This window comes from Aquarana catesbeiana, linkage group LG03 (assembly GCF_042186555.1).
Source record: "Aquarana catesbeiana isolate 2022-GZ linkage group LG03, ASM4218655v1, whole genome shotgun sequence".
Lineage (NCBI taxonomy): Eukaryota > Metazoa > Chordata > Amphibia > Anura > Ranidae > Aquarana > Aquarana catesbeiana.
This window is the reverse complement of record NC_133326.1, coordinates 220,164,430-220,182,639: the sequence shown is the minus strand read 5'-3', so window position 1 is coordinate 220,182,639 and position 18,210 is coordinate 220,164,430. Positions and strand designations below refer to the sequence as shown.

Sequence of the window (18,210 nt, the reverse complement as noted above, 5' to 3'; positions counted from 1 at the left end):
TTAGCCTATTTACCAACACAACCACTAACCACTCCCTGTGTGAGCATTGGAAAAAAAAAAAAAAAAAAAAAAAAAAAAAACCTCATAGTCACTAAGGCTCCCAAGCCAGCAGAAGGTATCACCATATATCCTGGCAATTACACATGTTATGGAAAGTACCACGGAGCGGGAATGCTCCTTCGAAATTTCACCAAAGGTTACTTTGAGTCTTACAGTGAGGTGTCTGCAGATCTAGCACAAAATCAAGTTCAGTCCTTAGGGGACATGTACTGGATCTGTGGAGACATGAAAATTAGAAGTAGAATGACAGGACAGTGGACAGGAGAATGTGCAATGGCTAAAGCCATAATGCCCCTGCATATTCTCTAAGAGAACCCAGAGCCAGAAGCAAGCGATGTACCCAAACCCAACAGAAGACGCAGGAGTGCCCCAGCAGGAAGTTTTGACCCTCATGTATACATAGATGCCATAGGGGTCCCAAGGGGGGTGCCGGATGAGTTCAAAGCAAGAGACCAAGTAGCAGCAGGTTTTGAGTCACTGATTCCCATTATCACTGTAAATAAAAATGCGTAGACTGGATAAAGGGAGGATGGCAGGGATTGTTGACCTAGATAGGATTAGCTATCCTGGTAATGGCGGCTATAATCTGCTGCGTTCTCCCCTGCATCAGGAAGTGTGTGGAAAAGGCTGTTGACTAAACTACCACCACGTATGTGTTACACTCCGTTACAGTCACCCTCCCCCCAGATGCAACACCGTAGGGCTATAGGAACAGATAGCACCTGGCCGCACTCCTCCAGCTGTATCGAAGGGGGTAGTGAACTAGTCGCTGCTCTTTCTCTACATATGGCTTAAAAGAGTTGCAGAGGGGGATGGGCTGGGTGTAGGTCTTTCAGTGTGAGGGACAGTTTTGTGAAATAAGCATTTCAAGGGGGGAACTGTAATGGATGTGACTGAGTGTTATGGTGAAATGCCTATTTCCAATATAACCATATAGATATAAGTACTTACTTCAGCCTCTGCCATCAGCCTTAACCATATTCAATTAGATGTCTGCCAGCTTACCTTCCCTCCATGTGGAACAGAATTGCAAGAGTTAAGAACAAGTTAAAGAACATTGCGCCTGTTTTCAAGACTTTGAGACTACACCCAAGAACTGGAAACAAGACCCCCTATTTAGCTATGATAGTTTGCTATTCCCTTATATAGATATAACCCAGCTAAAGCTTATACTTTGTCACAGTAATGAATATGTATATCTTGTGGTCCGTATACGCTTGTTTTTTTTTGAGATTTGATAACGAAATATCCGGCTCATGGCATATCAGCCGGAGTCCAGGGGGATAGAAACAAAAGTACCGAACAGTTTTGGTTCGGTCCAAAAAAAAAAAAACGCTTGTGCTGTGCACAAATCGTAATGTGAAGGTAGGCATCCTTGATATTGATGGAGACTAGAAAGTTCTCCTGATGAAGAGATGCCACCACGGAGTGAATGGACTCCATTCTGAACTTCCGCACCCGCACATAGCGGTTCAGGGCCTTGAGGTCCAGAATTAGACTACCGTAACCTCTTTTTTGGGGATCGTAAATAGGTTTGAATAAAAGCCCTGGAAACGTTCTGACACCGGAACAATCACCCCTTGCAGCAACAGGCCTTGCACTGCACCCCGGAGGGCTAACAAGCGGTCCGGAGACAGATGCAGATTGGACGTAAAAAATATGCTTGGGGACAAGCCTGGAACTCGATCTTGTAACCAGGCAGAATCACTTCACGGACCCACTTGTAGTGTATCAGAGAGGTCCACGGGCCTGGAAACCAGCAAAGATGTCCCCCCACCCGGACTGCGGGTGAGGGTGCCTCTTTATGCCGAAGAAGCCTTATCTGGGGGTCTGGAGAAGCCAACTCTCGGTTTGCCCAACCAGGGCCACTTTTGACCTCCCGAGGGGGGGTTGAAAGACTTTGAGCCTAATTCTGTGAAGGCAGGAGGAAAGTGGTCACCTTCCAGGTCACCGCGCAACAGCTTCGCCCATTCTGTCAGCGTTTGCGACACCAGAGCAATAGCCGAAGCGCCGAACCCGCAATAGACAATAGAGAATATTGTGCGGTTCAGAGACTCTGCCTTCCCATCAGCCGGGTCTTTAAAGGCCGGAGAGTCCTCAACCGGAATCATAGTGGTTGACCAGGTGATCCACCACAGGTGGAGTTGTCCATTTTTTGAGCAGACTCTCCTCAAAGGGGTAAAGCACAGCAAAACACTTTGGGATCACAAAGGGACGTTTTGGACGCTCCAATTCTTTATAGACAAACTCGTCAAAAAAGGAGGGAAAAGGGAACACTTGCTGCGTGAGGCAGCTTGTGAGTGCCAAAGGGGACCGGCACCTCCAACGCAGCTGCATCCTCCATTTTTAAAGTTTCCCGCACAGAGGCAATCATTGCATCCACCAGCGCTTTCTCGTGCGCAGCCACTGGGGCAGAGGAATCATCCTCACTGTCCGAAAGATCTAGGAGCACGGCCGCAGACCCCGCAGGGTGGGCCCCATCCACAGCAGCTGAATCAGATTCAGAATCTGACGAGACAGATGAAGCAGGGGAAGGCAGGGGATGCTTCTTGCCAGTCCGCCGCCCAAGAGCCACCTTCACCCGGGACACAAAGGACTCCAGGGCTGCCGTCAGTGGGTCAGATGACTGGGACCCAGAGGGATCTGCAGCCTCTGACAGGGGGTCAGGTGAGGAAACATGCTCCTGAGACTCCATAGGAGAGAAAAAAAAAAGCCCCACACCAAGAGTGACCACTACAATGGGACACACCCACCGGTAGTGGTACTAGACCACCAGGACACCCCACAGCAGAGAGGAGGGATCCCCCAGACTCACCACCCCACCAGCGTAGCGCTTACTGCCTCAGATGTAGACCTGCACACACGTGGCATCTAAGGGGGAAGAAAACACAACTGTCAGCGCCGGGTTAAAAGAAGGAGCTTCCGCCTGCCAAAAAAACGCCGTCCTGGGCTACACAGTAATGGCCGCTGTTGCCTGAGCCAAAGTCCACCATATCATGGCAACCGAGCTACACAAACATGGCTGCCGACCATAGGAAGTCATTGGGCAATAGGGAAAAGGACACCAGCTACGGCAAAATGGCCGCCGGCCGTGCTAGACGAGACTACCACAAATGCAGGAGAACCCTGTAGCCTCCCAGGATGAGAACGAGAGAGAGAGAGAGGGGATCCGGCCACCGGACCCAGTGCCACCCCTCCCCAGTAAGCACAGCACCTAGGCGGCGCACACCCCCACCTACCACTACTCAACCCCACCCCCCAGGACCCACCACAGGCACACTACCCCATATGGAGGGGGAAAGGGGGGTTACCAAGGGATCTCCAGGGCCAAGACATGAGGGTGCAGGGACAGAGGGGACCCACAGGACTGACCGATCCGTGGCCTGTGTCCACCACAAAAAAAACCCTAATGGGAGAGGGGGACATTTACTCACCATACCAGGACCAAGAGGGCACCATTCCAGACAGAACCTCCTCGCCACAGAAGTGGGAGGCTATCGGCCATGAGAGATGATGCGACTGGAGCCGAGACCTGGTCGTATGCGACTTCACGAGATGTTTAACTCGCAGGGCCAGCCCCCGTCCAGTGGGGCAATGTCATGGCAGACCTAGCGCGTAGCTGCGGTCTGCGCGTGCTCGCTAGCCAGACTGGGGTGACCACTGGATCGAATGTCCAGCCCGTCGCCCAGCACAGGAGTTGATTGTAGATCTCATCAGAGAAATCCAGGAAAAAAAACAACTAAAAAATAAAAATTGCCAGGACAAGAGATCCCAGCAGGGAGCTAGGTCCTTACTCCTAACTAGGCATAAAAAAACTGAAGGCCTATAGCAGAGAGGGGGGTGTATATCTCCTAGGACTGCCCATGGGCGTAGCCAAGTCTTTTTTCTGCCTAGTGTCCTACTCCTGTAGGGGGTGATATAAACCTATGGTTCTGAATAAAGAAGGCTGTCTCTGTCAATGAACGAATGAGAAATCACAACCTCCACCATAGGTACTATTACATGGTCCGACCATGCTCCAGTATCCATCACTACCTCCCCTACTACCCCCTGCCATACTATGTGGCGACTCAATACCTCTCTTCTCAGCACTCTGGAAACTCAGGAACAGGTCCGTTCAGAGATTGAGGCCTTCTTTACTTCCAATGTGGGCTCTGTCTCTAACCCAGCAACCCTATGGAATACCCATAAGGCGGTCATACAAGGAGTGTATTTGAAATTGGGCGCCCAGGTCCTTTCCTCCCAGGACCTCCTACTCTCTAGCTCCCTCATCACCTCCTCCCATATCCGCCTCCAGGACTTCTCCCGAGCCTTGCCCATCCTCTGGAATTCCCTACCCCAATCTGTCAGACTGTCTCCAAATTTATCCACATTTAGGCAATCCCTGAAAACTCTCCTCTTCAGAGAAGCCTATCCTGCCTCCATCCAACAACTGCACTATTTTCTCCATTAGCTCATCCCCCACAGCTATTACCCTTTTATGTAACTTGACCCTCCCTCCTAGAATATAAGCTCTAACGAGCAGGGCCCTCTGATTCCTCCTGTATTGAATTGTATTGTACTTGTACTGTCCTCCCTAATGTGGTAAAGCGCTGCGTAAACTGTTGGCGCTATATAAATCCTGTATAATAATAATAAATAGATATATATTTTTTAGTCTGAAAACTATAGACTATAAACTCAAATATATTAATATATATATTTGAAATTAATGAGAAAAAAAAACACATGGGTGTGACATTTTAGGTTTCCACCTTACAAAACTGATTGTATTGTAAATTGGGGGGGGGGGGGGGGTGTTCTACTGAATTAGAGGGTATCAATATAGGATTTAAACATGTCACCTTTGGGACACTAGAATGGGCTTTCTGGGACTGTTGCCCTAATACTTTGTGACTGATATTGCAACTGGCACTTGCTTCATTCACTTCACTGCTGGTACTTGCCTCATGCAGTTCAACTGGATGTTCGATTATTAGTGGCACAGTACCTGAAACTTTCACCAGGAACTCGTCATCCTTTAAATCAAAGGTGATCTTTAATGTACCAACACCTTTCTACAGGTTTGTACTCTGAATCTGACTGAGGCCTCTCCGCTGCCCCATTTTGCAAGGCACATGCGCGCGATCTCGAGCGTGGACATTGGTGGCGGCGTGTTCCCAGGAATGCTGTTCTTCACCAACGCTGGTAAACAGTCATTGGCCGGCGGCTGTTTACCACGTGATCGGCTGTGAACCTGTCACAGTCCATCAGAGTACCCGAGTACCTGTCGCAGTCCATATGAGTACCCGAGTACCTGTCACAGTCCATATGAGTACCTGTCACACTCCATATGAGTACCGAGTACCTGTCACTGCCCTTCAGAGTACCCGAATACCAGCCCATCAGACCCGAGTGCCTATCTGTAACCCATCAGAGTACCCGAGTACCTGTCACCAGGCCATCAGAGTACCCGAGTACCTGTCACAGTCCATCAGAGTACCCGAGTACCTGTCACAGTCCATCTGAGTACCCGAGTAGCTGTCACAGTCCATCTGAGTACCCGAGTAGCTGTCACAGTCCATCTGAGTACCCGAGTAGCTGTCACAGTCCATATGAGTACCCGAGTACCTGTCACAGTCCATATGAGTACCTGTCACAGTCCATATGAGTACTGAGTACCTGTCACTGCCCTTCAGAGTACCCGAATATTAGCCCATCAGACCCGAGTGCCTATCTGTAGCCCATCAGAGTGCCCAAGTACCTGTCACCAGGCCATCGGAGTACCCAAGTACCTGTCACCAGCCCATCAGAGTACCCAAGTACCTGTCTGCAGCTCATCAAGTTACCCAAGTACCTGTCTCCAGCCCATCAGAGTACCCGAGTACCTATTTGAAGTCCATGCCTCATAGAATATACGTTGGGGTGTTAGCTTTCCAAAATGGGGTCATTTTGTGGGCGTTTACATTGTCCTGATGCTCCAGGGCCTTTAAAAGTGTAATAGGTGGTTGAGAAATGAGATGTTTCACTTATGCTCGTAGAACGCCTGAAGGTGCTACTTCAATGTTGGGCTTCTGTATGTGGCCAGGCTGCGTAAAAGTCTCACACATGTGGTATCGCCATACTCGGGAAGAGTAGCAGGATGTATTTTGGGGTGTAATTTGTTGTTCTGCATGAATATGCTGTGTGTGAGAAATAACTTGATAATTTGACAATTTTGTAGAAAAAAAAAATTATAATAATCTTCATTTTGCAAAGAATTGTGGGAAAAAATTACAACTTAAAAAAACTCACCATGCTACTTACTTAATACCTTGGAATGTCTACTTTCTAAAAAGGGGTCATTATTTTCATTGATTAGCACCATAGTTTGTAGACCCTATAACTTTCACAAAGACCAAATAATATACACTAATTTGGGTTATTTTTACCAAAGATATGTAGCAGTATAAATTTTGACCAAAATTTATGAAGAAAAATTACTAATTAGCAAAATTTTATGACAGAAACAAAGAAAAAGGCATTTTTTTCACACAATTTACGGTCTTTTTTTATTTCTAGCACAAAAAATAAAAAAACCCACTAGTGATTAAATACCACCAAAAGAAAGCTCTATTTGTGTGAAAAAAGGACGCAAGTTTCATATGGGTACAGTGTTGCATGACTGAGTAATTGTCATTCAAACTGTGAGAGCTCTGAAAGCTGAAAATTGGTCTGGGCAGGAAGGGGGTGTAAGTGTACTGTATTGACTGTATCAACACTCTGTAGAGCCACCTTTTGCGGCTATCACAGCTCCAAGTCGCTTTGGATAAGTCTCTATGAGCTTGCCACATTTTACCACTGGGATTTTTGCCCATTCCTCCTTGCAAAACTGCGCCAGCTCCTTCAAGTTGGATGGTTTGCACTTATGAACAGCATTCTAAGTCTAACCACTGATTTTCTATTGGATTGAGGTCTGGGTTTTGACTAGGCCACTCCAACACATTTACATTTAAACCACGCAAGTGTTGCTTTAGCAGTGTATTTGGGGTCATTATCCTGCTGGAAGGTGAACCTCCGTGAATACTTTTGCAAGGCACTGTATGTCCAATCTTAAATGAAAATCAACAATGAAAAACCAAAATAGTGAAAAATATAACTGTAGATGTACAGTCCCATGATAGGATCAGCAATATAAACTTATTGGTGAAAGCACAACAGTTCAGTGCAAAGATGTGCACAAAAAATTGGTAGTAAGACAGCCACCATTATATCTATACTCAAAGGCACAGGAAATACCAAAAACGCCATTTTGTTGAAGACCAGGAAGTAACCAGTAATTCAGTGGAACAACCACCAAAAAGATGCATATCCTGCTTGAAAAATTCTCAGAGAACATCAAAAATAAACTACAAATAGCAAAAACTGGAAACACTGGCAGTAATCAGCAAACTGGAAACACTGGTGCTGGCTGTGATCATCAATACCAGCACTGAAACACCAATCAGCAAAATTGGAAAACTACTACTGGCTTTAATCAAGCATTGTACTGGCTGTGTGTATAAGGACGCTCTGGGGCACTGTGACTGTCAGATCAGATCACATAGCTCTCCCCTTTCATGATATCTCTGTGTTTAAGAGAATAAAAGGGACAACTGGCTGCTAATTGTAGCTAGTCTTTACACTTGTGATTGCTGTGATAAGTCACAGCAATCACAAGTTATAAAGCCACTCTCATTCGCTGGTAGTGGGCTGGTTAAAAAACAAGCAAGAAATTGCTCAGGAGGTAGAATGGAGTTAAAGATTTTTTTTGTTATGTGAGCATAGTTTAAAACAAGAGGGGTCAGCATGACAGGCAGGCAACGAGAAATTTAAAAGGGCTCAGAAATGGCAGTCACAGTGTATTTCTTAAAGATATGAGAGCCTGGTAACAAGAAATAGAATATATGCCAAGGCTGTATATTGTCTTCAATAGAGACAAATAAACTTTTTAATATGGAGCTTCTGGTTTGCCCAATTTACTTTACTGCAAAATCTGAGCATCTTTTATCTAGATGTATCAAGATTTTTATTTTGTGTCATATATGATGTTTTATTGTTTCATAAAGAGCCAAAAAGCAGGAGATAAACACAAAGGCGTTTAAGGATTATTACTAATCTCCTCTTTAATTATTTATTGTAAATAAAATGATCATGACGTAGCCCGTGCAAAGAAAGAATGCATTTTATTGTGATTTCAAGGTTAGTTTTAACTGTGCTAAAAGTCTCATTTATAAATATTGAGAACTCATTGCAGTATTAGACCCCAAACCAAAAATGTATTTTATTACAGTTTACCAATCATTAGATGTGGTTGCTGCATCAGTTTTATTTTCTTTGGCCGTTTCCCTCTGTTTTCACCAGGTGATTTGGCCAGCAATACACCTCCTGTATTAGTGAGACACAACTCTGGATGAATGAGCACAGAATGCACAGTGGACAACAGCATTGCCAGTCTGGGGAGGGGGTAGTGTTAAATTTATTAGCAGATTTAGATACATTAACAAATTGAAGCCAAACTCCAGCTCACACCTTATAATCAGTTACAGCAATTTGTTTTCCTTTTGGGAAAAATGTTTTGCATGAATAAATAAAAGCTCATCATTTTAATCACCCCCGCCAGTGTTAAGTGGTTTGTCTCACCCATGTACATTCTGCTGAAGACTTACTGGCTGGATCACCAGATGAAAATAAAAGAAAGCAAGCCTAAAAAAGGGGACACTAATACAGCCATCATTATCCAAGAAATGGTAAGCTGCAATATAAAAAATGTTGGCTTTTGAGTTTAATACTGCTTTAAAAAAAGTAAAAAAAAAAAAAGTAAATGATATTAAAGAAATATGTAAAAGCAAGACTGTATCCATCTGCCTATAACTAGAAAAGCAGAGACAATATTTGCTGGTGAATATTTAAAGTGATTGTTAAGGCTTGTTTAAAAAAAAAACAAAAAAAAACAAACCTGTTATACTTACCTCCTCTGTGCAGTTGGTTTTGCACAGAGCAGCCCAGATCTTCCTCTTCTCAGGTCCCTCTTTGCTGTTCCTAGCCCCTCCCTCATTTGAGTGCCCCCCAGCCAGCAGCTTGCTACAGGGGGCACCCAATCTGAGTCAGAGCTCTGTGTATCCATTCAGACACAAAGCCCCGACCTGGCCCCGTCCCCTCTCTCCCCTGATTGGCTGACTGACTGTGACAGCCGCAGGAGCCAATAGCGCCGCTGCTCTGTCTCAGCCAATCAGGAGGAGTGTACTGGATGGCTGAGGGGATCGTGGACATCGCTGGAGAGAGATGGAGCTCAGGTAGGCAATTGGGGGTGCTGGGGGGGGGGTTTGCTACACACAGAAGGTTTTTTATCTTAATGCATAGAATGCATTAGGATAAAAAAAAACGTCTGCCTTTACAACTCCTTTAATGGTGTTTTTAAATCTTATGCTGGCTTAACAATTTGAGATTCTTCAAACGATGCTAGATGTCCAACCACTATGTACTTTAATTATATGGTCTACATGGTAAAAGTGTTATGGCTTCCAAAACAAAACAGATGCACACTCTGCCAAGCTTATTTTCTATTTTGTCCCTTGAATTATTATATTTCTTGATTTTTACAGAGATCAGTTTTATTGTTTTTTCGTTTCTCTGCCATGACAGTAAATGCTACTCTTTCTTGAGTGAAGTCTGCCAAAATCAAATGAAATAACAAAAACAGGGCCTTTATACACACTGTAAATTCCTTTTCTTGGAGTCCATGGAAGTCTTAAAACATTGGGATATGGCTCCACCTAAAGGAGGACTGGACAATGGTAAACAGCATTATCTGACTTAAAGTGGTTGGAATTTGAGCAAAGCAGATATATCTGTAATGTTTACTTATCTCTCTCCAAAGCTCTAAGGTTTGTTTCTCTCTGGTGCTTTGTTCCTCTGTTATCAGCATGAGTCACTTCTGACAAGTTTTCCCAACACTAGATACATTTGTGTCAGGAGGGAGGGGGAGGGGGAAGAGGACGGAAAGCTCAGAATGGAACTTGTCTATTCACAACACAGTTCTGCTGTGTGAAAGGGGGGTGTGTTCCTTTCCTTCAATGAGCTCTCACCACAGTAACTGCAGTCCCTCTGTCCTCTCCTTTATGCTGCTGACAGATGAAGAAAGATTAACAGGATCTGCACTTTTGAAAGGGTGTAGAGAGCAGAATACTGCAGATAAACAAGTAAAACCACCTATGTAGGGGGATTTGTTCCATCTCTGTGTATCACCTGAGGCTGCTCACTTCACTGGGTATATGTGAGGGTTTACAACCACTTTTATCTGAATTGGGTGATTCAACAGGATGCTCCAATGGGCAGGCAAATCTTCCAAAGCTCCAGGATGTTGATCATGAGACAGGATTCCTCTAACAAACATGCCCCCTGCACCGTAAGGATGCCCAGAATTCCCTCTCAGCAAAACAGGTTGACATCAATCACCAGGATCTTTCAAAAGATGGGTAGGAAGAAGGATTTCCCTGATTCCAGAACCAGCTTCTTGAGCCACCAAACCAGGGACAACATGGTCCTCTGCACCAAACCAACTTGCCCCACTGAGATGGGATATTGCATCATAGGGTTCTGAGGTGAAACTGAGCAAATGATACTGCCTCAAAGGAGGCTGCCTACCAGGACTCCCATGTAAAAGTAGAGTGTTTGATAATTTCTGGACCGAAGAGCTTGAGTTTGGGAGTAGAAAGTCTGAAGTTTCTCCTGAAGGGAAGACAAAATTTGGCCTTGCCGTTTTTATTTATTAGTTGATCTAGATGGACATGTGCCTTTTTTTTTTTTTTCAATCTGACTAAAACTAAAAAAAAAAAATAAAAATAACCATGTCTAGTACTAGACTCGTATTTTTCAAACAAAGATGGTTACAGTACTAATTTCTAAACATTCATGATTTATCTGAACCACTTTGATGCCTGGATAGCCTGCATTACATTGTCTGACAGAGCCTGCATCGACCCCAGTGTTAAGTTTCTGTCCCCTTAAAAGGAAGTAATCTACATATCCCACAATAGGGATGCCATGAGAGTGCAGCAGGTCTAGTACTGAGGCCAGCACCTTAGTGCCACATGGGAAGGCCAACACCTTCATCTAGAAAACTTGAGAGGGCTACCTGGAGATCTGCTAATCTGTGCAGTGGCTAAGAAAGTTTGGAAGTGAGAAACCAAGGAGGGGGCAGAGAGTGAAACTCTAGTTTTATACACCCAAGCATCTGAAATGCAACTGTTCAAGTGTCTGGAAAGACTTTGCAAAGTGGGGGACCACCTTCATGCTAAGTCTTTTCTAAGGGTCTGGCAGAGTTTGAGCCTTTCCCCTTCCTGGTGGACTGGAAGCCAAACTTGTTTTAGGTTGGAGGTTGCACGAATGGTTCAACAAGAACTTCTTTTTTTAACCTCCAGTGAGGCGCAAACCTTCAGAGACTGATTTAGGCTTCTTTGGCTGAAAGAAATAGGTTCTTGCCATTACTAGTGTCCATGACAATGGTATCCAGAGTAGATCTGAATAGGCGTTGCATCTCAAATGCCATGCAGAGCAGATTCCACAGTCCAAAACTTTAACAAAACTGTTGCCCATATTGTGTACTGACAGACCTTTGTGGAAGATGAGACTGGAAGGTCCAGCAGGCGGTCACAACTATAGCTTAAACCAATCATTTTTGATCCAAACGTTCTATGACCAAGGTATCAACCACAGTAGTGGCAAGATCCATTTTAATTTGGCCTGTCAGCCAGAGTTTGGCAGAACAAAGTCACAGCTAAGAGGATGAAGAGGAGGATCTGCCAGTGAGAATATAGCTATAGAGGGGGCTTCCAAACCACTTACCACTGGAATGGTGGTTGCTTTGTTAGGCTGGATTCATACCTATGCATTTTTTGTGTTTTGCATTTTGCACTACAGAACGTGTTCCATTAAAAACCATGTTAAATGGACTGTAGTGCAAATCTTCAAAATGCAAAAAGCACTAAAAATGCATAGGTGTGAATCCAGCCTTAAGGTGAGACATTTCCACACCCACAGAGGTCCCTTTTCAAATGGGAATATAATATAATATAATCAGATGGGGGTGTAAACATCTTGTCAAAGTGTTTCCAGTCTCCTTAGTGGAAGACTTAGAAGAGCGTGTGTATATCTAAGGGCTCTAAAGAACCCAAAATTGGGTATAGCACTGGCAGACACAAGCCGTTGATCCTCTAGTTTCAGAGTAGTGTGCAGTGTGAAAACCCATGCGATTTAGGTGAGGAAAAAATAAAGGGTCCTGCACCATTTTGGAGCGGATGCGATTTGAGCCATACAAAGTGTCATGTTGCGATATGTCGTCTGCTGTGACAAAAAGCATTGGATGGGGATAGGCACTAACACAGATACACGTGTGGAAAAGGGTCTGCATGCACTGCATTTGTGATACAGGAGTGCCATGTTTGAGAGACATTTACTGCAAGCTGTTTATCCTGAGTGCTGATTTAATCACTTGTCATGCGGGTATCATTGTTTCTAACTTACTATTCTTATAAAGTTACTTATAAAGTTGCGCCTTTTTGTGTTTTACACAATGGATCCATAAGGGAATAATAAAGGAACCAGGAAGCAGTTCAACTGCTTGCCCATCTAGCATTATTACACAACTCTGTTTGACAATTTTGTAGAGGTAAACAAATCTGGTGAATGATCCTGAGCCACTGGGAGTGCACCAACACTTTATAAGTGTATATGTTTGCACATTTCAGCTTTTATGGACACTTATATGGTCATGAACTTTTTGATTTTTATGAATTTTGTTAATCAAAATCACGGAGAAAGGTTCTATGCAAATCATTTTGCACTGTTTAATTCCTGAATCAAATTGTGGTTTTATCACTATATATGTATTGTTTTATTGATTTGATGCGAGTTTAATTTTTTTACACGCAGTGAGGGGGTTATGCATTAATTGAATCTTGCTGTGAATGCTGTATTTTCTGAGTGTTGTATAATTTAGTCTTAATAGAATACTTATACAGCTGCTTTCCTGGGGGAGGGAATTGTAGATTAGGAAGTACAGAACTTTGATGTGTGTTATCTAGGAGGGTGTGTGTAAGGTGAACCTTGCTGTTATGCACTTGCCCCGCAGTGGATTGGATTTTTGTTTTATTGTTCAAAGCAGAAAACCCCTTTTGGTTCAGAATTTTTGCTGCTAAATGAATTGTAAGACTTACAATTTATCTGCTTATACATAAAGAAGCCTAATTCAATTAGCTATCATGCATTTTGTGATGTACTCATATATTTTAATTACTGCGCAGAAATATGGAATACATAGTTTCAGTTGTTTAAAGAACGCTAACTTTTACCCTAGAAAAAACTCATTAACTGTATATGGTACAATAAAGTAAAAACAACATCAAGTTGATAAAAGTATTTTAAAACAATGAAATGTCCTTTTGTTACAACATGCTGCCTTTTGATAATTATAGCTAGGCAGTAGCTAGGATAAAGCTTGTTTTCTGTATTGTAATAATTATAGGGGATATATTTTGCTGACAAAAATAGCCCAAAAAGGTATCCATGTAAATAAAATGATCATTTACAGTCCAGCTACTTTGAACTGATCTGAAGACAATCCTCATGTTTAGATGACACCTGACTGCACCAAACACTCCCAGTTTGCTAGTCTGATAATTGTTTATGTTTTCTCCTAAAGCCCTATACACACGGGCAGAATGTTGAGAGACATTTGCCAGTACAAAAAATACCAGCCAACATTCTTCCTGTGTGTATGTCGGTCTGTTTGGCTGGCTTCTGTCAGACATGCAGCTGACCGACTCCTGACCAGCGCTCTCTGCCATTGGCTGAGAGCGCTGATCAAAGTGTTCCGGCGGGGGAGGGGGGTGTCCCCCTGTCAGAAAGCAACAGCTCAGCTGGAGAGATTACTTAACTAACTTCACATGGTTAGTACAGCGGCTCCCGACCAGAGGTGTCATTTTTTTTTTTAAGTGACGTTAAACCATTTTTTTTTAATTATTAAAATAACAAACATGTCATACTTACCTGATCTGCGCAATGCTTTTACACAGAGCAGCCCCGATTCTCTTCTTCTGGGGTCCCCTGCCGGCGTTCTAGGCCCCTTCCCTTCGGAGAATGCCCCCACAGAAAGCTGCTATTCATGAGGCACAAGTGCGGCCTTGCTCCTGGGCTGTTCTGTCTGCGTCTACTGACACAGAGCGGGCATCTTGGCCCCGCCCTCCACATCACAACATTTGATAGCAGCGGGAGCCTTTGGCTATTAATCTGCCCAATGAGGAGGGAGACAGCGGTTAAGGCTGCTGCTCTTGTACATATCACTGGATCGGGCCCAGGTAAGAAAATGGGAAAGCAGGGGGGAACCTGCAGTAATGCATACAATGCATTAAGGTAAATACCTTAAGGATTTAGAACCACTTTAAGGGGAGAAGAAAATTTATTCTGGATCCTGCTATAAATAATAAAGATGCACATCAATGCAATTCTTTAAAAAAAAATACACATCAATGCAATGTGTTAAAAAAGGATGTCAATGTTTGTAACTCAAGTGCATTTTGCACTGGCCACTGCATGCTAAATGCAATGGAAGTGGTGTGAATCCAACATGCCACTGTAACCCTAATGCCCCGCACACACGGTCACACAGAAAAAGTCAGTTGGGAGCTTCTCATCGTATATTCTGACCGTGTGTATGCCCCATCGGACTTTTTACGTCAAAAATTCAGACGGACCTAGATAGAGAACATGTTCTATATTTTTCCGATGGAACAAATTCCTATCTGGAAAACCGCTAGTTTGTATGCTGTTCTGAAGTACCAAAAATGACGAATGTTCTGAAGCAAGTACGAGACGTCGTACATGTTGTCCCGTCGTACGTCACCGCGTTCTTGACGGTTGGAATTTGGTGTGACCGTGTGTATGCAAGACAGCTTGAGCGGAATTCCGTCGGAAAAACCTTCAGAGTTTATTCCGACGGCAAAACCGGTCGTGTGTACAGGGCATAACATTCATTGGCCCTTATTGTCAACCTAACCCTTGGTTTACATATTCAACCCTCCTGCACTGCAATTCTTAGTGGTGAAAATAAATCATATCTAAAGATACAGGTGAAAAAAATACATTGAAAAATACAGCTCTTTACAGAATATATATGAAATATTTTTTTTTTAATTAAATCATTTTTAAGACTAAATACAGTGCTTGGCAAATAGAAATGGTAAAATGTGAATAGATACCCTCTCTAAGAGAGACAATGTGGCTTTCAAAGCTCCTTCTGGCCTTCCAAATGGAAAACAGTACCTGTAGAGAAAAACAAAATACTCAAATATAAATATGCCACAGACAATGTTTTACATTTTTATTAGGAAAGTGGGAGATACCTTTGTGAGGAAATGTATGCTGAACACTGGTGCCATCCCCTGTTTGAAGGGGAGGTGGTGCTAGTTGCGTAAGCTCTTAGGTTTGGTTTTACACAGCACTGATCTCAGAAATGGTCTTAAAAAATTGTATGTAAACCCAAACAATGAACTACTCTTATTTGTTCCCTTTTGGTCAGGTAATTATACCACTGAAAGTGTTTTGTTATAGCAGTTCAGTAAATGCAATAAAGAACTGTTGATTTTGTCAGAAATGTAAGAGCTGTACTGTGCGCACTCTGTTATCTCAAGAAGAATAATTAACCCTCCCTTTTCCTATCTTGGACTATTAGCCCCTATGTTGTGGAAAATAACAGTCAAGAGGGATTCTGTAATTTAGCAAATGATAACTGGGCAGGACTGATAACATACAATTAACAGAAATGATGTGTTGTCATCTCACAGCAAGAAATGAAAAGCTGAATTCATTCCTGGCACATCAACAGGTGTTTTTTTTTTTTTTTTGCAGGGATATGTGCATGTATTGTAGAGGATTTACTTACACAAACACAGCCTTAACTTTTTTGTAAAAGTGTTTGACATAGTTCCGTTCCCCCACACTGCTTATATGCCCTCGCATAGACTTGCTTTACTGTCTGAAGCACGAACAACTTCACCTCCGGAAGGTTTTCCCCCCTTCCTGACCAGGCCCTTTTTTGTGATACAGCACTTCACTGCTTTAACTGAAAATTGCGTGGTCGTGCGACACTGTACCCAAATAAAATTTATGTACTTTTTTCCCCCCACAAATAGAGCTTTCCTTTGGTGGTATTTGATCACCTCTGCACTTTTTTATTCTTTTGTGCTAGAAACAAACAACCGACAATTTTGAAAAAAAAAAAAAAAAAATTTACTTTCTGCTCTAAAACGTTTCCAATAAAATAATAAAAAAAAAATCTAATTTCTTTATCAATTTAGGCCAATATGTACTGTATTCTGCTACCTATTTTTGGTAAAAAAAAATTCCCAATAAGCGTATATTGATTGGTTTGTGCAAAAAGTTACAGCGTCTACAAACTATGGGATATTTTTATTTATTTTTTACTAGTAATGGTGGTGATCAGTGACTTATAGTGGGACTGCGATTTTGCGGCAGACAAATCGGACACCTGACACTTTTTTGAGGACCAGTGACACTAATACAGTGATCACTGTGCTAATGACACTGGCAGGGAAGGGGTTAAACATCAGGGGTGATCAAAGGGTTAACTGTGCCTGACCAGTGTTTTACTATACTGCGTGAGGTGCTTTTACTACAGGGAGACATGGATCGGTGTTTCTGTTTCATAGAAACACAGGATCCATGTCTTCTATACTCACAGAATGACAGTGTGCCTTTTTTACATAGGCATACTGCCATTCTGTCAGTGTGGCGAATGATCGCCGTGTGTGCGGGACCCGCTGATCAGCTTTCGCTGTGAAAAAGCACAGCAGGAGCAGGCCGGCGGCGGCACGCTCTTGCGTCCAAAACCCGAAAGTGCGGTCACGTATATATAACTAATTTTTTTTCACAGAGCAGCTGCCCTGTAGAAGTAAATCTGTTAGGCCCCTTTCACACTGGGGCGCTACAGTGCTAAAAATAGCGCCTGCAAAGCGCCCTGAAACAGCTGCTGCTGTCTCTCCAATGTGAAAGCCCCGAGGGCTTTCACACTGGAGCGGTGCTCTGGCAGGACACTGAAAAAAGTCCTGCTAGCAGCATCTTTGGAGCTGTAAAGGAGCGGTGTATACACCGCTCCTTCACCGCTCCTATCTATTGAAATCAATGGGGGAGTGCGGCTATTCTGCCGGCATAGCGCTGCTGCAGCGGTGCTTTGCAAGCGGTTTTAACCCTTTTTTTTCCTGCTGGAGGGGATTAAAACTGTCCCGCTAGCGGATGAATACCGCCGCTAAAATGACGGTAAAACGGCGCTAAATTACCACCGACACCGCCCCCCGCCCCAGTGTGAAAGGGGCCTAATGGGGCGGTCGGGAAGCAATTAAAGACTACAGGCTTAGAAAGTTCAGTTTGTAAATGAATAGAAAACTGTCAAAAGACCATATTCACAGAGCAGTGATTAATGATTCTTTCTGAATTGTCTAAGGTTATCAGTTGTGTACCCCAAGGTTCAGTGTTGGGACCCCTACTTTTTAACCAATTTATAAGTGATATAGAGTTTAGGCTCAAAAACTGGATTTTCCTATAATCTTACCTGTAAAATCCATTTCTTGGAGTACATCACAGAATGCAGAGCAGCCATAGTAACTAACTGGGTTATAGGTCACCTATAGGTGAATAGACACTGGCAAACCAAAAACACAGGAAGTCTCCTCTCTATTTAACCCCTCCCATACAGGAAGTACCTCAGTTTTGTAGCAAGCAATAAACTTCCCAGACAAGAGGGGAGGGACCTCTGTGTCCCGTGATGTACTTGTGATGTGCATGTAAGAAATGGATTTTACAGGTGAATGTAGGAAAATCCAAATTTTCTTTATCGTACATCACAGGGCACAGAGAACCATAATAACTAACCGGGACATCCCAAAGCAATACCCTTGAGGGGAGGGAGACATTGTTTACCACAACTGCCATCAGATTATCGGGATCTATATTGCTGCTTGCAGCACACTGTGGCCAAACGCATTATCCTCTTGAGCCTGAACATCCACCTGATAAAATCTAGTGAATGTATGTACTGAAGACCAAATTTCTGATTTGACATATCAGGTGGTGGCGCAC

General features: G+C 43.4%; 1 protein-coding gene across 5 annotated transcripts in view; it reads right to left on the bottom strand.

Annotated features, from left to right (window-relative positions):
• The window catches only part of CADPS2 (calcium dependent secretion activator 2), a 1,072,621-nt gene that overhangs the window by 509,044 nt on the left and 545,367 nt on the right, over nt 1-18,210 (bottom strand). For all 5 annotated transcript variants that reach the window (XM_073619790.1, XM_073619788.1, XM_073619789.1 and 2 more), the window contains exon 15: nt 15,315-15,378. In XM_073619790.1, coding sequence (XP_073475891.1) covers nt 15,315-15,378 — 64 coding nt within the window. The remainder of the gene's footprint in view (nt 1-15,314; nt 15,379-18,210) is intronic.